General features: G+C 39.8%; 1 protein-coding gene across 4 annotated transcripts in view; it reads right to left on the minus strand.

The window, feature by feature from the left end:
* The window catches only part of PDE7A (phosphodiesterase 7A), a 77,124-nt gene extending 71,022 nt beyond the window's left edge, over positions 1–6,102 (minus strand). For 2 of the 4 annotated variants that reach the window (XM_039378424.1, XM_039378423.1), the window contains exon 1: positions 5,442–6,102. In XM_039378424.1, the coding sequence (XP_039234358.1) occupies positions 5,442–5,579 (138 nt within the window). In that variant the 5' untranslated portion in view covers positions 5,580–6,102. The remainder of the gene's footprint in view (positions 1–5,441) is intronic. The other 2 variants (XM_027748199.2, XM_027748197.2) reach the window with 1 other exon arrangement.
* Between the last annotated feature and the right edge of the window lie 16,063 nt (positions 6,103–22,165).

A 22,165-nucleotide genomic window follows, 5' to 3' on the forward strand; every position in this document is an offset into this window, starting at 1 on the left:
ACTTAGCAAATAGAGAGTTGTTTTAAGAAAAGCTGCTGAAACAGACATCCCATTCAAAACACTAATTCCAACAACCTGTATTTGCATCCTATTACTAGATAATTAGTTCATATAGAATACTGAATATTCATATACTAATGCTGTCTTCTTGTAAAATTGTTTTATGGTTGAAATTCAATATTTCACAACTTAAAGGGCACAAAACTACAATCTCTTTTCAAACCAATTTCTCTTTAGAGATAGTACAAGAAAACTGAAGTTCATACAAAGCACAAAACATACTATTACACAATCTGGACAAAGAAGAATTGACTTCTGGGGATTTAAGACAATCTAATTAAAGGGGAGTTTTAACTATTATTCTGTTTAGATATTACATAGACAATTACAGGTCATGAAATAAGCTGCTATGATCTTTTGCAGAATGAAAGTACCAATGTTGCCTTACATTACAATATATGAAAAAGTTAATTGGTAATAAAACTCAGAGCATTTTAAAAATGAACCTCCACATAAAATTACTGTAGTGCATGAAAGCCTCAATCAGAACTCGTCTGTGCTGTGTGTAGAATCAGTCTCTGCCTCTCATATGAATAGATGTAATCTCAGCAACCAGACACAATAAATACAAGATGAAGGGAATGGCAAGCATAGCAGCAACACAGAAATAATTCCAGAGGCTAGGAATCACAACATGAAAATTATTTCATTATTTCAACTCGTTAATTATTCATGCAGCAGAGATACAGGAAATGGCAGGAGAAAACTACTGAAAGAGCAAGCAATTGACAAACACTGATGAAGAGGTTTAGAAGGGTATAGAAGAAAAATTATGAAAAACAGTGGATAAGAAAAGAAAGGGGTTTAGGGTAAGGTTTCACATTCAGTAGTAGGGCCAACGTTAGGCATTCCTTCTGTTTCTCCACTCCTCATTATTCCTGGTCTAGCACTGTGGTGTACTGCTTCCTACTTACTAACAGTCACAATCATTTATGAAACTGTACTATGAGTCATCCAAGGCTGAAAAATAACCTGATTAAAAAAAAAGGAAAAAAAAGACATTGACACAACTAAAAGGAAAACACAGGAGTAGAAATGAGCAGCTGCAACGGAAAAATAGGTCACGCCAACATTTCTCCCAGCAAAAAGGTGCAACCATGGAATTAAAGACCAATGTCTATGTTCAGACCATATAAATACACCTCTCAACTCTGCCTTGTAACTTGTCATGCTACATGCAGAGTAAAACATGTTTGGATCACATCAGGTAACAAATAGTGAAAAGTTACACAGCAAAAGGTGGCCAAAACACTTGGCTAATGTTGGGGAACACATTTTTCAGAAGTGTACACCTTTCACTGAAGAATCCACCGATGCAGGACGTTTCCAGTTGCTCTTAGCGACTTTTTTCTCCACTTCATCCTCCAAGTCAAATCTAGGATTCCATGCGCACGATCTACAGTCTATTGTTCAGGTGTATAACATATGAGAAGTCACAAAGTATGATGCTATATTGCTTAAATGCATGAAATGGAGAAGGAATGAAGAAGAACAATGAACTGGCTTATCAAACATGAGGACCAGTACATGGTGCACAGTAATACTTGGTGCTTCAGGTGGAGACAGTGTCTACCTTTCTGAGACTCAAAGGGAGTCTCCTATTATGTGCTCCACTCCCTCTTCATGCAATTTCATCATTAGGAGACATCTTTACCATCATCAATGTCAATCATTTCAGGACAAAACAAGAACTTTACTTCCATTCAGACATTGCTATTAGATACTACTGATGTCATTTTTGGAGGAACTGAAGAAACTGCAGAACCAGTTGCAAAGCAGAGGGAGAGAAATGAGTCAAAAATAGCAGGTTAGGCCAAAGTTCTCTTATTCATTTATGATATGTTTATGTCAATTCAGCTTGGAGGGTGGGGGGAGTGCAACGCAGGACAATTTAAAAGTGTTTGCAGCCATATTTGTGAAGAGGTTTTCATTATAAACCCTTATTCATAAAAAATACAGACTAAAAATTTTCACACTAAGTACACTTTTAGAAATTCTTTTTTACTAATATTACTACAACACAAGTTAAAAACTAGATGAAGCAATAAATCAAAATTTGTTCTCTGAAAGCTCAGCTTTAATTTGAAAAACATAATTTTGTAACATTTGGAATGAACACCCTAAGTGTATGATTCAAGGTACTACTTAGCATCCACTTGATCTCACGGTGAACCTAAAGTCAATCTCATTTGTATGAAATGTCCTGGTCATTTCACCAGTTACCCATTTCAAGTGCCCTTAAAAACAGCTTTTACCACTAGCATTTAAAATTGTTTCACATTCAAAGAAAATTATTAACTCCAACAATTGTATAAACCCATACAATAGCAGCTTTTCACTTGACTGGACTTGAACAATAAACATCACAAGTAACCTTCGGGTAAGAGATGTTGCTTTCATTATTTCTGTTGTAAAAACTTTGAAATTAACAAAAATAAGACTACAGGGAAATAATTAATACATAAAACTACAAAGAAAAAGGAATAAGCTCTTATCTGCATTTACTGGGGATCGTGAAAGATATAAATCACCACAAGAAAGATTTAATTCAGTATTAAAAAAGAACTCTCATGACAAGAGCAGTTAAGCACTATTAAGAAAAACTGACTAGTGAGTTTGCATAATTTCTGTTATTTGAGGTTTTTATGGGTTTCAAAATACTAGTGGTACCATCTTTTTCTTTAAATCAGTTCTGACAAACTTCACTAAGCATATTTTATTCAAAGAGGTGGCAGGAAGCTATCCAGTTTGCTACTTGTGTTAGTTTTCTGCTGTTCTAGTGAACTGAATCAGCAAACACCTGACAAGCATCAGAGATGGCATAGAGGAAGTAGTAACAACATGTGCCCAATGACAGGACTTTTAACCTTCATCAATAATGAGTTATGTCAACTCACCTCATCTCATAAGACTATATCTTAAAAAACAGATTAAGCAAACGGATTAGACAAACATCTGCTAATAACACTGTAAGTACAATTTATCCTTCCTGGGGCTGAGAGGAGTAGACCAGAATTCTCGAGGTTCATTCGCTGCATCACTTTACTTAAGTTTTAAAAGGCAACATAGAGCCCATTTTGAATCCATTTAGTGAAACTTTAACAAAACCAAAATTTCACTTAATATATACAGAGATAGATATTTGCCCACTTAGCACTGCCAAAATTAGATATGTCTAATGTAGCATGCATTTACCTCACACGTGTTTCCTATGTAAAATACCGTCTTGCTGAAAGGATAAGCCTAAAACATTTTATGACTCCATCATTTCAGTTTTAATCTCTTAAGCAGGAATTCAGTTTTCAAGACCTTACATTTTTTAAGAAAACCTGCTAAATGCGTATTAGCTGTAAAATGTTGGCTGTACATACCAACTTCTTGAGTACACATCTCCAGTTTTACTCCTATTGCCCAAAGTTGGCTGGAGCAGAAGACTGAAAACGATAGACTAGTATGGGTTCAGACCTCTCAGAACAGCAATGGAACTGGAATACTCTGAGTCTTACAGAAGACTTGCAAGGTGACGAAAAGTTCAGGAGTTACACAGAATCATTAATGTCACTGGTGATGCTTTAGTCCAGCCTGTGATTGGAGGTCTGGTAGACATTCACATCATATTGTCTGCAGAAGACTTCAGGGAAAGGAAAAAAACACGTAAAGCCAGCAAAACATAGCTGTATTCTAATCAGAAGTCAAATAATAACAAAGGCTTCCTCACTTAAATATCCTAATTCCTTTTTGTTAATGCATGAACCTAGTTCTTTGGTTTATACAAGCAAAACACTACTTGGTCAAGCACACATATAGTTTCCCTTTTTTACAAGTTATTAAAGCACCTTTTCCTGTAATTCACTAATATACCTGCAGCATATTGGTCAGAAAACAAGGAATCCATTGAGAAGCTTGAAAGTTGGGGGGGAAAAAAACCCTAATTCAAATGTCAATACCATATTTAATTTGATAAGCCTGTATACACTTCATGCGTCACCTGCTCTGGAGACCATATAGGAAGGAATACAACATATCACCTTGCCCATTTGGACTATTCCTTTTCAGAAAACCGTGAATGCTTCAAAGAAGAGAGATTCTTCTCTTATTTGCACAGAACAAAACGTGCTACATTAGGCTGGACTTTCAGGACAATTTATAAATATGGGAAATTCACCATCACCAAGTACAACTCACAACATGCACTACAAATGGAGAAGATCCTAACCGAGCTGCTACATGGAAAATTAATATGTCATAAAAGCAAAGTTTTTGTCAATTATTACATTTATATTCGGGGAAGAAAGCATTGTCAACATACGTCCATCTTTGTTTGCCTGCCAATAATTATTCCCATATGCATTCCTGGTCATTAACACAGTATTCTGTCGATTCTTCCTGTCCAAAAATATATGTGCCTAACACACACAGAGAGCTTCACTGCTACCAAACCAGGGACAAAGCCAAAAGTGACTGACAGGTCTGTAATTTCTACATATGCATATATGAAGAAGAGCAAGTCATGAAAAAAAAGTAGAATAATGTAATAAGATACACCAAAAATGTACGGAAAAAAAATTATCATTACACGTGAAAAGAGCAAAGACAGCATCTTCTGTGAAGACAACATACTTCAGAACACTTAAGGAGACCTTTCAACCTCGATATAAGAAATCCTTAGAAGCCAAAATGGGCTGACTCCCCACCAAAACATGCTTTCCACCATAATTTTCTCCAGAGACTTCCGCTAGAATATAATTTTATCACTGGGTGCTGGGAAACCATACTAATGCACATTCAGAATTTAGGGCAGTGTTCACAAGAAAAACCTGCCTTTTGTCCTGATAGTCATAATGACCCTTTTCGTAGTATTCCAACACGATCAGATGAAACTAAATACAGTGCAGTTCATATTGTGACTGATGTAACGTGGGCAGGGAACAATACCATGGAAAAGAAAAAGCCAAGGATCTTTGTCTCCTTCTAGACGGATTGCCAAGTCTCAGTAGTTGGAGGGAGAAAAAGCACAGCATCCCACATAAAACACTGCAGTGCATGTTCACCATTTCAGCAAAGTCGCTGCAGCTTTAGGCAATCCCGTAGGAAATTTGGACCCCTCAAAGAAAGCCAAAGCTAAAAAAAAAAAAAAAAAAAAAAAAAAAAAAAAAGAGGACAGAAAACAGCCCTAGCTTAAAAACTGTAGAAGAAACAAATAATCCACTGGCTGTGGAAATAAAGCCCAAGGAGCTCACCAATCGCATCGCAACCAATACTACAGAGATAAGATCGGCAATAACCAGCCATAAATCTATTAAATGCTGTATCTTCTCGCCGCCGCCGCCGGTGTTCGGGCGCAGGCGGGCAAGGGCTGCGGGCCCGGTAGTGGTGCCTACCTGCGAGAGCTGCCGGGGGTTGGGGCAGCCGAAGAGTGCGGAGCTGGAGCTGAAGCTGATGGCCCCTCTGCGGCTGAGGACGTGCTGCGGCACCGGCCTGTCCAGCGGCAGCACGGGCAGCTGGTAACATACTTCCATTGACGAAGCCTCGGTGCGCCGGCCCGCCGCGGGGCAGCGGCCTCGCCCGCCGCACCTGCCCGCGCAGGGCTCCCCGCAGCGGGGAAGGGCCGGCGGCGAAGCCCCGCGGGGGCCCGGCGCCTCCTCGCCGCCCCCGCGCCCCCCGGGGGGCCGGGCCGGGCCGCGCCGGGCCCCGCGCCTTTGTGCTTCGCTGCCGCCAAAGCCCGGCGGGAGCCGCCGGCGGGAGCTGGGGGGAGGCGGCGGAGCGGGACGGCTCTGTCAGCGCCCGGGGCGGCGAGTCCCGGCCCGCAGCCCGCGGCCGCCGCCGCTCCCTCCCTCCCGCCCGCCCGCCCTCGGGCGCGCTGCCGCCGGCGGGAGCCGCTGTCAGCGCCGCTGCCCCGCGCCGCGCATGGAGGGCCGGGGGCCGCGCCAAGGGACACGCGCCGCGCTCGCCCCTATTGTCCGGCACGGCCGGGAGCGGGAGCGGGAGCGGGAGGAGGAGGAGGAGGAGGAGGCGCCGCTCCGCTGAGGGGAAGGGGCCGGGCCGTCGGAGAGGGGACCCGGGCAGGAGGGGGAGGAGGAGAAGGAGGAGGAGGAGAACGGAGAGGAGGAGGAGGAGGAGGAGGAGGGAGAGAAAGAGGAGGAGGAGGAGGAGGAGGAGATGGAGGAGGGATGGAGCCTCCGCCCCGCCCGCGCGCCGGCCCGGCTGGAGGAGCAGGCACGAGCCCGGCGGACCGTGCGTGGGTCGCGCGGCTGGCGACACGCGCACAGCGGCGTCATCACGTCACCGCTGCCCACACTCGCGCTCCCCGTCCGCGCGCACCAGGCAGGGGCGGCTCGGCGGGCGCCGCACGCATGCGCCCTCCGCCCTCCCCTCGCGCCCTCGCAGACGCCCTCGTTCCCTCCTTCTCCTTCTGTCACGGAATCACAGAATCACGGAGTCATTTAGGTTGGAAAAGACCTCTGAGATCATCGAGTCCAACCTATGACCGAATACCACCGTGTCAACTAGACCATGGCATTAAGTGCCATGTCCAGTCTTTCCTTAGACACCTCCAGAGGCGGTGACTCCACCATCTGCCTGTGCAGCCCATTCCAATGGGTAATCACCGTTTCTGTGAAGAAATTCTTCCTCATGTCCAACCTAAATCTCCCCTGGCACAGCCTGAGGCCATGTCCTCCTGTCCTGCCACTTGTACACCGACTCCCAGCTCGCTACACCCTCCTTTCAGGCAGTTGTAGACGGTGGTAAGGTCTCCCCTGAGCCTCCTTCAGGCTAAACAACCCCAGCTCCCTCAGCAGCTCCTCACAGGACTTGTGCTCCAGACCCTTCACCAGCTTCGTTGCCCTTCTCTGGGACTCACTCCAGCACCTCAATGTCCTTCTTGAATTGAGGGGCCCAGAACTGGACACAGGACTCGAGGTGTGGCACTGCTCGTGTGAGATGCAAAGGGCTCGTGGAAGCCCCAGGCTGGAAAGAAGGTAGTGGGTGTTTGTCTTGGTGCCCCCATGTTGTAAAGTGCCATACTCGAGGGAATGGCGTGAGGCTGTGTCATGGGAGGTTTACTTTGGATATCTGGGAAAAGGTTTCTCACCAGAGGGTGGTTGAACACTGGAACAGGCTCCCCAGGGAGCACCTTGGTCAGAGCACCGAGCCTGTCTGAGTTCAAGAAGGGTTTGAACAACGCTTTTGGGTACATGGTGGGATTCTTGGGGCTGTCCTGAGCAGGGCCAGGAGTTGGACTCTAATGATCCCTTCCCACTCAGGATATAATGATATCCCTTTCAACTGAGGATATTCTGTGACTGCGTTCATCAGCCCTCAGTTCCCTCCCCTGCTATGTCCTGAGGGCTGGGGGAGCCACACTGAGGGAGCTGTGGTCTCACTGGGGCCTGATCCGGCTTCTCCTGCAGGAGGCTGGGCACCAGTCAGCAGGGCCTGGCCTTGAATGCCCAGCTTGGGCAGCTGCTTGAAAATCAAACACGGAAAGACAGTTTTGTTTTAAAATGCACTATGTATCAACAGCAATGCACTGGGGAGTTTGTATTTGCATTTGAACCCTTGCTGTTCATTTTTAGAGTGTGGAGGGGTGGGGTTTTTTGCAAGACAAAGAGGTAGAACTGTGTAATCTTTGTTAAGGTAAAAAATGAGATTCCTGGAAAACCACACAACTCCAGGAATTGTACTCTAAGGGAGAGAAGGAATAATTCATTATGTGATCTGGACCGTCACGTCACATTATGTACATCGCATTAGCCGGAACACTTAGAAATAAACTTTGCATTGTTTTTTTTTCTTTTTAGGACTAAGCCTCTCTTTGTGTCTCTCTGCAGCTGCTTTTTTATCCCCATCCTTTCATCTCTTATTTCTCCATCATAAAAAAAAAAAATCCTAAATATAGCATGATAGGTAAAGGAACATTTCTGTTCTTTGCATAATATATGAAGTGCCTGTACCCACTTAAAAAATCATATTTTGCAAAATGATTCATATGATTTAATTTTGCATAATACATTATTCTTCTAAGTGCTTGCTTACTGGCAGAAAGGTTTAGATTTCACATGATAATAGTTATTTATAGGCAATGACACAGCTTTGGAGGAGCCCATTTGGAAAGAATAGGTGGTTTGTATGGAAGATTTTCATCTGCTTGAACTAGTTATAGAAGCAAGAAGTTTTATAGATGTGGACTGGTGGCTGTTTCACCTGGAGCTGTGAAGTTAACAAATGCACCTTGTTATTTTGCAGAACTGCAGTCCCACATTGTCTCATGGATAGTCACAAGGTCATACAGACACGTTAGAGAGGACATTGGATCAAGTACCATGTCTTAAAAGCTTCTTCAGCTGTTTTTCTCACCATTTTTGAAATAAAAATCTCACAAGCATTCTCAGTATGTATTTATAATGTATACATGCAATAATTTGAGATATAATAAACACATAGTAATTCAAAGTCAAATCACATACTCAGCCTTTTTTTTTTTTCAGTAATTAAGACATGTCAGGTTTTCTTCTGCATTCTTTGACAGTTTACTCATGTTTGGCCTGTTAACATTAAATCTACAATGCATTTAAGTTACTGATAGAACACCACCAGCTTCGCTGGAATCAGGATTTCCATCTCTCATTCATTTTTCAAAATTACTACTAATAATGAATTATTTTCCTGTACTCAGGTAGGATGGATTTTTACACTAGTCAATCCAAAATTCAATTCATAAACAATATGTCATGTCTTTTGGGGGAAAAAGTGCATATTCTTACTTTCACTGAATATAAATAGTGCATATTTCAATCCTATAAGGTCAAACTATGAGTAAAGATTGTTGATAATGAGTTTTATGGTTCCTGTCAGCTTTGTGTACTTTCCACCTGATTAGTTGAAACTAGTTCATTAAGGTCATTTTAGTTCTCAATCTGAGCCAGTATAGCCTTAAATAACATAACCAGTATTATCCCTCATATTATCTTTGATCTGTAATTAACATTATATAAACACCTTTAAGGAAACTGAAAATACATTATTATGAAGTAAGCATAGGTTTTCCAGGCAGTGGCTGTTTCCATAAGTGTGCTGCTTTCAGGGCACAAATTACTATTTTTTAATAAGTACAGAAGTTAATATTAGCCAGGTGTTGATTTCTTGTATAAGCTTACAAAGGAAGACTCTTATAGAATCATAGAATGGCTTGGGTTGGAAGGGACATTAAAGATCATCTAGTTCCAACCCCCAATCTTGCCTCTGAATAATAGACAAAGCCTTAAAATTATGATGTAAGTCACATATTTTCAGCCTAAATATGTTTGTTACAAAAAGAATGCATGTTCTGTGACTTATATCCTGCCAGTTCCATCTGCTGTCTTCACCTGCCGCAAGTTAAGAGCTTGTAGAAAAGGCAAGAGGTTTTTATTGATTTGTGTCATAAAACTATAGCAACACCAAAGTGTTCATTCACAGCCTTTTGTTTGAATTAAGTTGTTCTCCTAGTGAACCGTGGAGTTCTTTGAGTACCACGGTGCTGCATGTCTTAAATGCATCATAGGACATCACGAGGTGCCACAGTTCAGCTGTGTAAGCCCTGCATATTGTGAATTCTTTCTCATGGCAGATACAGCCATTAATAGAGACGGATTAAAATATTCAAATTTAGGGGGTATTAAAAACATTTCGATGTTTCTCAGTTAATGTCTTTTACACATCATTATAATTTTCAGGGTGCTGTTAGCAAGGAAGAAGCGTTACTGATGGCCAGACTTATCACAAGGAACAGCACTCCCACGAAACTGGAGAGATGGAAGATCACAAAATCAGAGTTAGTTTAGTTTTCTGGTTACTGTGAAAAGAGGATGAAATCACACAGGCACTCCAGCAAGACATTCTGCTGGGCTAACTGCATGGCACAGAGTGCCTCTCTGGGGCACAGCCAGCTAACACTGTCAGAACTGAACAGTCTGAACAGAAGAGGATGCTTTTCCCATGTTCTCGTACAAAATGGAAAATAAGGATCCTCAAAGGCATAACATGTTTGTACTTTGAAAACACCATGAGAACACAGAAAATATTTATTTGTACAGGTAAATGACCAAGACAAGCACAAGAGATTTTAACTTTTCTTCTTACCTGAAGAATTTATGTGATATAAAAGGCAGGGTTATTTCTGTAGACAAGTAGAAAGTCACTTTGTTTGTTATGTCCTTGGTAACTGCATTTTTAGACATTGTTTTTGGCATGTGCCATTTCTTTGGCACATAACCAGATACGTCTTTTTTTTCACCCAGACTTATTATCTGAGTGAACACTGTGTATTTCCATAGGAATTCCAGACCTCTGGCAACTCATTTGAAATGTACTTATGTCCCTATTTGATGTGTCCCTTCCCTCTGCCTTGTCCTGGGTCTGTGTTGGGCTTGTTTAAATTTTTGTGGCAATACAACATTCTTGACTCCTACTTTGCTTGCCATCCCCTGCACCCCAGATATTTTCTACAGAACTTTGCACCATCCCCTCAGTGTATTCGTCCTTCCTGAGTGGGATAATTTGCACTTGCCTTTACCTGAGTGTGTTGTGATTTCCTCAACCCATTTTTTTGGTTGGTCAAGAGTCAGTACAAGTCCTGTCCTTCTACTTCCAGACCTTCCTGGCTCTCTGTCATCTGCAAATTTAATAAGCATGCTCTCAAAACAGCTCAGCAGTAAAGATTCTAAGAATGAGTGAGTCTAAGACCTGGAAGAGTTCTGAAAACTAGCGTTTAGTAAACCCTGTCAACCCTTACTAACTCCTCTGGGAATGGTTTTCAATCATTTTTGCACCCATATTGCAGTAGCTTTATCTATTTTATGGCCCAGGTTCGTCTTTCCTGGCTTTTGAGGCTTAACCTGGAGACTAGTTGCCTAAGGCTAATTTCCTAGTCAATAATTAAGGGAGAGACAGCAGGCCGTTCAAGTTGTTCTTTGAAGTTGCCTTTCTCTCCACTGAGAAGCAGCAGCACAGCACAACCTTTCTCCTAATTTAGTTGCTTCAGTTTGTGTCTGTGAAGTCGATCAGATGAAGTGGGATATGTGATTTTGTTTATAGTGGTGTCAGGGTGGACTGTGTAGAAGGACAGTGTCAGTAAAGACAAGCTAAGTCATGTGTACCATGTTCCCATTAGCTACAGGTTTTGTCACTCTGCTGGAGAGGCAGATAAAGTCCGTCTGACTTGTCTGGGCAGACTGGTTGTTTGCTTTACCTTCACTTTCTGGTATTTTGAATATTATATTGAAAACTGTTGAGAATATTTCCAATATTTGTAATAATAACTTCAGTTTCACTAAACAGACAGTGGCTAATAGAAATGTACCAATTATGCACCAAAACCAGCAAGCTGGAGCAGAAAGCTTAAGAGCGATCCCAGAGCATTTCAAGGTTTTTATTACTTCCAGCCCTAAGAATTGTCCTTTATGCTTAATTTAAGACTTTAAGTTTTACTGACAATTTATAGTCTTCAGGAGCAGGGACTGACTATGGAAACAGGCTAACAAAAGTCAGTTCTGAGCACAGCTACGGACTGTCAAAACTTTAATATGGATTCAAAGACAACTTTTTCTAACTCCACTGAAGATGTTATTGGAAATAATTATTTCTTAAATGCACTCCTAAAAAACTTTAGCGAGAGTGCACACAGCTTAAATATTTTCAGCCATTGAAGCTCTGTTTTCTCAGTGATTATGGTTACCTGGACAAAAATCCTCATACTACAGTTAAAACGAAAAAGGGCGTTGGTGTCAGCATGAGCCTGTGGAAAAAGCTTCTCTTTGTGTCATTTTTACATGCATAATAACAGCTGATGCACAGAATATTTTTAATATCAGAGTGGGAGGATATGAGAACCCCAGGTGCAGTTTCAGAGGTGCAGCTTACAAGTTTAATGGTGTTATTAGAAGCTGAAAATTCACAGCCTTTTGTGTTAGTAATGGAGGTGGGTTTGGACCCCTATGAACTGATGTAACAAAAGCATTGCACATTCACCAGCTGAATCATTTCTTAAGGTACCATTCAGTACTTGGTAACCTCCGTGATAAGCTGTAGAGCATCAATCACCTGTTCTGTCTTTAAAAAAATGTGGTGATTTATTTTTTATTGGGTTTTATAGCTTTTTTTAATATGTTGCCCCAATACCTCATTAAAATTGCATATCCTTTCTAGATTTGTTTACTGGTGTAAATTTTTAGCAGTAATTTTTAGCAGTCTTTACAAGGATTTTTCAAAGCAATTTTGACTTTTATGTTTTAAAATTTTCCCCGTGATTAGGGACTAGAGTTAGGTTTTGATTTGGAAGTTGTCTTTAGGTTCAAAATATGCCTGATGTCCCATCTGATCCTTTATTGGCCTATTGATATATGGTAAAGGTGTCTTATTAAAACTGAGACTATCAAATACTGGTAGAAATGAAATAATGAGCTAAAGTTCCTGCTAACCATTGAGACTGAAGAACAGTGTCTTATTAATCTCACTGTGTTGTTGTCAAAAACTAAAGGAAAGCAGTTTGTTGTCTAAAGCTCAAAAATGAGACCTTTCTTGGAGTCCTGCCTTCTTCTAGGACATAAGGGACCTTACACTGAATTAATTCTACAGAGGGTCCTTTGATGAAATGAGCTCATAGGAGAAGCAGCTAATGCAATTCCTATTAAAAAAAAAAGCAAACAAACCAACAAGTATGAGGTTTAACTAGTCCTGGTTTTTATAAGACCAGTGCTGGTATTTACAATAGAATTTTTCAAAGAACATTTTAATTTTGTCTGGTTATATTAAAGATGAGCGCACTCCCTTGTTGAAGTATCATATTTGTATGAAAATGTAAAATAGTTGTCTTTTTATATATGCTAAAATTAATGGAAGATTTCTAGCAACGAAAGTACACTTTAACAACAGTCTCCCTTTGGTGTTTGAAGCAAACCAGAAATGGGCATTTGAGTAACTTGCAGCATTTGCACATTGATAATTTGGATGACTACATGCAGGAACCTAGCAGTCCTTATCTTACACCTACGTTCCTCCTGCATTTTGGCTTTTTTACTATTCAATTTTATTTTTATTGAAGTGCTATTTTATGCAATTATTCCCTCACAAAAAGAGTTATTTTGAAATAAATATTAACTACTGTTAGAATGAACAATTACATTAATAGAATCACATTAGTAGTAAAAATGTCTACTAATTAGTATTCAAATTATATTCCAAGTAGTTATTTTTCTGCCTTCTCTAAAGATACTCAAATATACCACTTCAGTTTCTCGATTAGATTTGAGCTTTCTTCAGAAATTAATGAGGATTTTCATCTTTTTGTTCTTGTTTTTTAGCTAATTGGTGGGACTATCAAAACGTACAGCAGTAGAAGGTAACCCCATTCAGACAAATAGAAGTCAGAGGATTAAATATTTACAGCTACTCTTGGTTTTCCACTATGTAGCATCCTGACATTTCTTTGTGAAGGAAAGAATGTGTTGGAGTTAGCATCAGCATGACTTCTCCTTGCAAGTCTGGAAAAACATCTGTCATTCTGCCAGTCTTCCCATTAACTACCTGAGCAAATGCAGCGAGAAGATTTCATTACTTTCAAGAGACTAGCTCTGCTTTTCTTTAGATTTGTTCTTTGCTAAACCTTTTGTTTTTAACAATTGCAAAAAGGTAACTGGAATCCTGTCAGATTTACAACTCACTAAATTTCTATGTGCTTAACCCAATTAAAACTGGAAGGAATATTGCCAGTATGTCAACAAAAATGCAACAGGGTGATGGGAGGGTTAGTTTACAGAGAGTCCTGAATTCCTTCGTCTTGACCGAAGGAACAAGAATTGTTCTTGTAAGACAAGTGCATACTAAAAGGATTAACTCTGATAAACTTTTATATTCAGACAAAAGACAGTTGAAGTACTAGGAGAACATTTTTTGATCAATTTCTTAAAAGCAGCTTTACATTTAATTAGAGAGGAGTCTCTTGTATAAAAACTGAGTAGGGGGAATAGTGCACTGAAACACAGGCTGAGTGTGGAGTGCACTGGAACTGTGGTTTTAAAATATGCATTTTGCTAATACACATTGTGCTAAGCTATGTAGCTGTGCAGACAGGCCATGCCCCACCATCTCACTCCTCCTGGCTCTTTGTCCTACCAGTACGGATGCTCAGCTCTAGGGTAAGCCAAGAGAGTTTAGAGAGTTAAACTGGCAAAAAATTAATCTTAGCTCTGCTGACCCTAGCGAAAAAACCCTCAAAAAACAACAAACAAAAAACAAACTGGGAAAGGCCAAACAGCACAGTTGGTACAAGGTGCAGGTATGTAACTGGAGATAGGAATGCCCCTTTTGGAATAAAACCATAATTAGACCACGTCATCTGTATTGTAAAAACTCACATAAGTCATGAGGATTATGTAAGGAGTTACACAGGTACTATATAATTCCATAAGTGGTTCATTTTAGAAAAATCTAGTTTTAAAATCTCACATAAGTATATTCATTGCAATATATGTGTAACATATTGAAACATATAACAGGTAAGATTAATATATAACCTACATGTGGAATATATAACGTCTGTGGTATATATATGTAATATGACACAAGACAGGCATAACAGAAATTGTGGTGAAAATATGGGTTAATTGGCATAAAGTATTAGTGGTACAAAGCATATCCTTAATTTTATGCATGTTCTTACATGCTTTGCTGAGCTGGGATTATGGAGAGCACCCTCTAGTCGTGTCAGAACATCAGTTAACTCTACATAAATCAATACTATGTCAGCAGTTTTCTAGATTAATTACATGACTAGAAGTTTGAAGAATACTTTTATACAAGTATAGACCTAAGAAATAAGCAACTTTTATAATGTTTATTGTTAATATAATTCTTTAATAAACAATTTCATACTAAAATGTATAAAATCTGAATAAATATACTAGCCTGAAACTTGTTCAAAACCTGCAAGATGGCATGTTTTATAGGATATCTAACACCAGGGAAAACCATGACATCTGTTTAGTTCTATGCAGGAGGTTTTACTTATACACTCAAGTTGTGACTATACAAAATAAGTAGAAAACCCATATTCTGTAATATCTATAATTTGTCTAAAAAGACAGAAAGAGTGTAAAACCTCTAAAGAAAGATGCTGACACTTTACTGGAGACCACAAAGAATTGAGGGCAGGCCCAAAAAGTCTAATTTGGTGATATAGTGCTGTGATCTTGAACTAGGTGATCTGTGGGCAAATGACATCTTATTGCACTTATAGCCAAGCTAATCAATTCCCAGATAATGGGAGAATTGACTTTAATTTGTTAGAAGTCAGAATTAATACTGATACACTTAAGTCAATACTATTTGCATTACTAGTGCCTGTTTTTTTGCAAGGTGCAGAAAAAAATGTATGTTGTGAAGCTATGCTCTCAAACAACATAGAAATTCAAAGCATAAATTGCCTTATAATTAATTTTCATTTATATTTTTGTTTTCTTGTCACTTTATCATGTCTGTATGCACGAATGTCCATTTGTGGAAACAATTGATGAAATAGATCTTTCTAAACACTACTTGGAAAAAAATTGAACAAATGTTCATCATGCAAACTTACTCATAATTGCTACTTATCAAATGTAGGAACAAACACTGTTTTGTCTGCAATTTCTAACAATACATTAATATAAATTGTACGTGACTTTCAAATCATATGTAAATAGGAAAAAGGAAGAATTGGTGAAATACGCTATTGCCGAGCAAACAGCAGAGATGTGAAGCAACAGTAGCAGCATATACTGACTATTACCAAGTAATACATAATATGGATTCTTTCTGCTTGGATCTGACATGTGTTCTGCAGCAAACCATTTCCCCTTTCTATGGTATAGACTCCATGCACACACTGGAAGCCTTTATAATACTGCTACATTCCAGCCAGAGGGTTCTGGTGGCCAATTTCTACTTGCTGTAAGAAGAAGAAGGCTTTTGCCCTGCTTCCCAGAAAAAGCTTCCCATCTCCAGGTTTGTGATTTTGGAATAGAATAAACAGTGGAAATCTGGAGAGTTTGCTGTTATTTGATATTCTAGTTCCCAGTTGTTAGAATTGTACAAAGCTTCGTGCATGAGCTGATGCAGGGTTAACTTTGGCTGGGGACCGATGGTGCAGCAGGGCAACAGGAGTTCCCAAGGACTGTACATGCCTTCTTAAGTAGCTTAGGTAGTCTGCTGCTAGGAAACCACAGTTTGGGAATCCTTGGCTAATATTTGTAAATTGTTTTGAAATAATATTTCGAAATAACATGTAAAAATTTGAAGAGTTTTTTTTTAAGGAGAGCAAGAAAATAAGGTACCTCGCTTCCCCTGAAGTGAATCATCCTCCCTCCTACTTTGGAAAAGAAAAAAAACCACTGTAAAATTTAATGTGAGTAAACCCCATAAGGTTCCCCAGGCACCTAGAGTAATTTATGGAAAATTTTATAAGTAAGAGTTGCAAATGATTGGGTATTCAATTTCCGCCAATCTCAATTGGGAGTTCTGTTACTGATTTATAGAGGGCTGAGATCTCACCTTCGGAATCAAAAGGATATTAAAAATTATATTGTAGCTTTTATAGCAGCCATAAAATTCTTTATTGAATTCTGTGTGATTTCCATAGAGTCCATAGGACTACTTGATACAATAAATGCCTTGTAATCCATTCATCTGGACTAAGAAGTATGAGTTATGTTAAGGCCTGTGAATATTTCCCTCCAAAGATTGTTTTCAAGTAAAGCATAATTCTTTATTTATTGATAGCAATTACCACTGAATTTTGTGGCCTGAATTTTCTATTGCAATCAATAGATAAATCATAAAGTTGAAAAGTGCAAGATGTTCTTTAGCAGGGAATAAATGCCAGCACTCTATACCTTTATGGTTATACTGACCTTATTATGGACAAATCAGCCGACTTGGAAATAAGTAAGTACTAAGCAGTGGCCATAATTTTAATACTGTTTTCTTGTTCAGAAGGACAGCCCACGCTCTGTTGTCACAGCTGCCTAATTGAAGTTTGATCACACAGCTGGATCACTGGTCACGCACCAGTGACCACTCTACAGCTTTGGCAGCTCATTGCTGTTACAGTAACTTTTTGTTTCCCAATCTTAAGCAAATTAAAGCAGGCAGCTGCAAAATCATCAATAGGTCAAATTCATTAGCTGTTCTCTCTATGAAATAAACAGGAAAATGAAGCTCTCCTTGGTCTTAATTAGTTCTTATAAAAGTTGGCAGGGAAACAAAGACATTTGTACACTCCTTTATTTTTATAAGAGACTTGCCTGAAAGAAAAACCTCAGACATGTAATTTCCTTTTTTTTTTCCCCTCCCCTGCTTAATGCTCTCAGTCAGAGGCTAACCCAGCACCCTCCCTCTGAGGGTAGAAAGAAAAGTGGTTTGGCAAGGGGTTATACCTGTGTCTCTTTTGTGCAGATCAGGGCATGTTCTGGGGAGCCTGCACAAGCTGTTTCCACAGTGATAGGCCACACTCTGTATTTACAGTCTCCCATACAGGTAATTCATCTGCAGGAGAAGCTTTAGCTGAATGCTGTGGTTCCACAATCATTACCGCTGGCTCTCGGCCATGCCACATCACCCAGCAGTACAAATTTGATCTGGATCAGGTGTGGGCACATGATTACATTTTTGTCAAATTAGCAGAGTGCTTCGTGAGGATTTTATGCCGCCTGTTTGCTTTTATCCTGGTTGCAGAGGAACATGTGGTGCTGGAACCACAGAGGGTTAGGGCTGTGTGGGGAACCGATGCCTGTTGCAGCACTTATGCCGCCAGGGCAAAGGTGACTATCAAAGTTTTGTTAGAACAAATTGAATTGGCAGAGAGCATTTCAGTGGGAACAGCACCTTATGTCATGCAACCATGGCACTGTAAAGCTGGCAGCAGAAGCCTCCGAAGTATTTAATATGCTGTTAAACATTGGCCTGTCCTGTAACCACAGATTAGTCCAGAGGAGTCTTAATTCTCCTTATTTGTGCTATTTTCTGCAAAATTTACTTGTGCTTTGCACTTGTGTGGTGTTCTGGCCCCTATATACATTTTAAGGTGCAGTTTTGTGGTGAGCTGAAAACAATGTAAGGCTTTGCTGCCTCTGAAAAGGTGTGATGTCACTACTTCCATTGCATCAGCTCTAGTAATGATGCCAGTGACAGAGTGAGTCAGACTAGCAAGTTGATCTAACTGAAAACTAAGAAAAGATAATACCAAGAAAAAAAACCAGTGAAAGTTTGGACTGCTCCTTCATTGGCAGCCCTCCGATTAACTTGAGCCAATTGTGAGCCCATGGGTTCAGACTTTGAGTTTCAGCTCTGAGTATTTTCCGGCTGAAATGGGGTGAGGGGGAACCCTAAGAACAGTTGTGATCAATGGTTAACCATGAAGCAACTAATTAACTAAAATGTTAGTCTGTTGAATAATTGTAAAATATTTCCATGGCTTTTTGTATACCTAATATGTGAATAAGAGCATTCATGTTAATGGTTGCTTATTTACTTTCTTGGTGAAATATTTAGGATAATGAAATAATGTTTTTGGAATTTTTGCTTTCTGACAGTAAAATTCAGGAAAATAAAACATCTTTGCCTTCTGTCTTCTCATGCTTTAATCTGTAATTCCTCTATTCCTGGGATTGCTTATTGCTTTAATTCTTTGATTTGTAACTCAACCACTGAGCAGACATTCCTTTCTTGTTCTAGATAAGATAGTTACTGGTCAGCACTTTAAAAAGAATTTATCTTTCTCAGCCATCAATTAAGTGAGCATTTCTAAGACAGGGCAATAAATCCAATGTGAGGATTAATGAAGCTTTACAAAGAAATGGCTACTGACTGCTATCCTACCCTGCTGCATCCCCTCCCTCCTGGGGACTATGTAGGTAAGGAGCTAGCTTGTAGGAATTTTGGAGAGAATAGTTAAGGGGTAGGTGCAGAGTGGAAATAAGGACTATGTAGGGATTTCCAGAAAGAGCGTGCGTAGGCAAAGACTGCAGCAGATGTCAGAGAGTGCATTAAGAAAACTATGTGAAGGAGGAACAAGTGGAGAGAATTGTTTGCTGCTGGAGAAAGGTTGTACCTGGTGGGGAGGACTAAAAGGAATGGTTGATTCCTAAAGAGCAAATACTGTGAAAATGTGATACTGCTATTTCCTAATCTGTTTCTGGTAAAATAGCCTGAGAAATAGGTCAAAACACTTGTTTATACTGTTCAAGCTAATCTTCCTGATCCTTAACTGTAGCTGATTAGGCTGTGCTAAAATGAATAACCCTGCTATCACAAGTGTGAATTTGTTAATCTACAATAAAAAGTTGTAGAATGCTCTCTTAAATCACTACAGCTGCTTGCAAAACAAATTACCAAGGCACTCCCTAAATAAAGAATTAGGAAACTCAGTTCTCTTTTACTTGAAGTTCTAGAAAACTCACTTCTGAGTTGTCAGAGCTAAATAAACTAAGGACTTCCTAGCCTTTGCTTTTCAGAAAGTAATTTAGCTTAAAGCTAGAGATATTATTGAGATTGACATCTTAGTTATGGCTATCTTCGTGACTCACTTTAAATTAAGGAGGATAGACAGAACTTTCTCATATACCACAGATGAAAATAAAGTTCCCAGTGTATCTTCCCTGAGTATCTTGTTGGAAAAGTTAAGTATATTACTATTACTTAAAACGTAATTTTAGGGGCCTCTAATTTAAATTCTGTGGAAGAAATGTTTGTATCATGTCACTTAGGTAGTCTGCCAAACCTTTGAATTGGATTTACTGGAATGAACTAGGAAGTTATAGTTCTGGATTGCTTCTCTGTGTCAAACTGACCACATAAAGGCATGAGCAATTTTGATATGCAACTGACTGTTCATTTAAGGCTCATGCTTCTTGAGTTTGCTACTTTTTTCCTGTACTTCAGTTAAAGATATTAAAAACCCGAGATATATTTAAAGTGAGATATTCTATGTGAATAGTAACAGAAGGTCACAATATGTTGAGAGAATTCAAATATATGAATGTTCTCTTATGAATACTTACTTCTTGTATAGATGGAGTTGCAGATGGGTTACCAGATGGAATACCTTCCTACCAATATAGTTACATGTATTTAAAAATGGATGCAGTGCAATCATATTATTTAAATCAATTCTGTTATTGCTTTTGAAGCCATAATGACAGTAACTATTCTGTAAATATGGCAAGAGGAATGTAATTTCTTGCTGTAGAGTTGTTGGGCTTGACTGACATCTAAAAAGTCTCTCTTCTCTGAAAAAGGGACCTTAAATCAATTCTCTTTTCTTTAGGAGATTGTGTAAATGTCTGACAGCATGCAGTACAGTTCAGGCTGGGCACTAGATGTCCAGGAGCATGTGAAACATGACTGGCTAAAAAGAAATGACAAGAAGAACATTTTGGGACATAGCTGACTCAGAAGCACTCTTCCCTTCTTTACAAAAATCAATCCCCATGCCTGAGCCAGAGGCCTAGCACATCTTGGCAGAAGCATTCTTTTCCACTTGTTCAGTCTTTTGCCCTTTGATTAGCTTGCTCAGCTGAGTGTTATTAATGTTGATATCGCCATAGCATAATATTAAAAAATAAAACCAAAGAGAGATCCTACCCAGAGAGTAGAAAAACAGCACACACTACTCCTGTAAACACCCTTTTTCAATGCACATATTCTCTCATCTCATCAGCCTACCTTACTTCACTTATATCCTCATGCTTTACTTGTGTTGGGTCTTTCTTTTCAGACTGCCACACATTCACCTGTGAAAAGTCATCAGCTAGCAAGAGCTCTTGTTCAATCTCCTCACCAGCCTTCTTTCTCTTGTTGCTTCTGGTCAGTCACCAATATAAATTCCAACATACTTATGAATAGTCTTACCACTTTTTTGCAGAAGAAGGCACAGAAATTAGTGATAATAATACTAGGGAAGTTTCAAGGAAAGTAAACAGGGCCACCTAGAACCAGTTGCCCAGAACTATGTCCAGATGGCTTTTGAATATTTCCAAGGACAAAGACTCCACAACCTCTCCGGGCAACTTATACCAGTTCTTGGTCACCATTATGGTGAAACAGTCTTTCCTCATGTTAAGAGGGAACTTCCTGGGTTTCAGTTTGTGGCATTGCCTCTGGTCCTGGCACTGGGCACCACTGAAAAGAGCCTGGCTCCATCCCCTTGGCACACTCCCTTCAGGTATTTATTTATATACATTGATGAGTTTCCCCACCAAGTCTTCTCCAGGCTGACAGTCCCAGCTCTCTCAGCCTTTCCTCATAGGAGAGATGCTCCAGCCTCTTCATCGTCCTTATGGCCATTCTTTGGACTCTCTTCAGTATGTCCATGTTTCTCTTGCACTGATCTGGACCCAGCACTCCAGATGTGACCTTACCAGCACTGAGCGGAGGGAAAGGATCATCTCCCTTAACCTACTGGCTTTACTGAAGCATATCAGCAAGACAGTTAATTTCAGTCTCCAAACTACTCAAAGTGAAGTCTGAGATTTTCTTTCCCTGCCACAATTAGAAGAAAGATTCAGAAGCTGTAGGTTCTCCATAAAGGTCAAAGTGCTCTATCTGATCACTTGTATCTCCTACATTCTTTGATGTTATCAATATTAGCACTACCAGATCCAACAAACTAAGAAAATAATTCAGCTTTAAAAATTGTCTTTCCTTGCCTTGGAAGCTAAAAATTCACACCACTGTTGAGCAATGATGCCAGTCCCTTCATGCGTGTATATCTTTCAGCTCCAGGCTTTTAGTTCTTGAACTCACTATGAGCCAGGAAAAGAAGGGAGTGGTAGGAGGAAGGACTGGAGTGACTCAGAGTTCTTCAGTCCTTACCTCTGGTTGTGTGTAACTGGAGGCTTCTGAAGCAACCCCGGACCTCCTGTTCTGTCTGGGCCATGTTTCAAATTTTTTATAGTCTGATATTCAACTTTGAATTTCCAGACATGTTCTGATTTGTCTGTTTTGAAATACATGTGACATATAAATGAAATGTAAAGTATAAGTCAGACTTCTAGATATAAGGTCCTTTGGGAGTAGGACTGTCATTTACTTT

This window comes from Pipra filicauda, unplaced genomic scaffold (genome assembly GCF_003945595.2).
Source record: "Pipra filicauda isolate LSUMZ 115617 unplaced genomic scaffold, ASM394559v2 scaffold138_size1969278_pilon, whole genome shotgun sequence".
In the NCBI taxonomy this organism is placed as follows: domain Eukaryota; kingdom Metazoa; phylum Chordata; class Aves; order Passeriformes; family Pipridae; genus Pipra; species Pipra filicauda.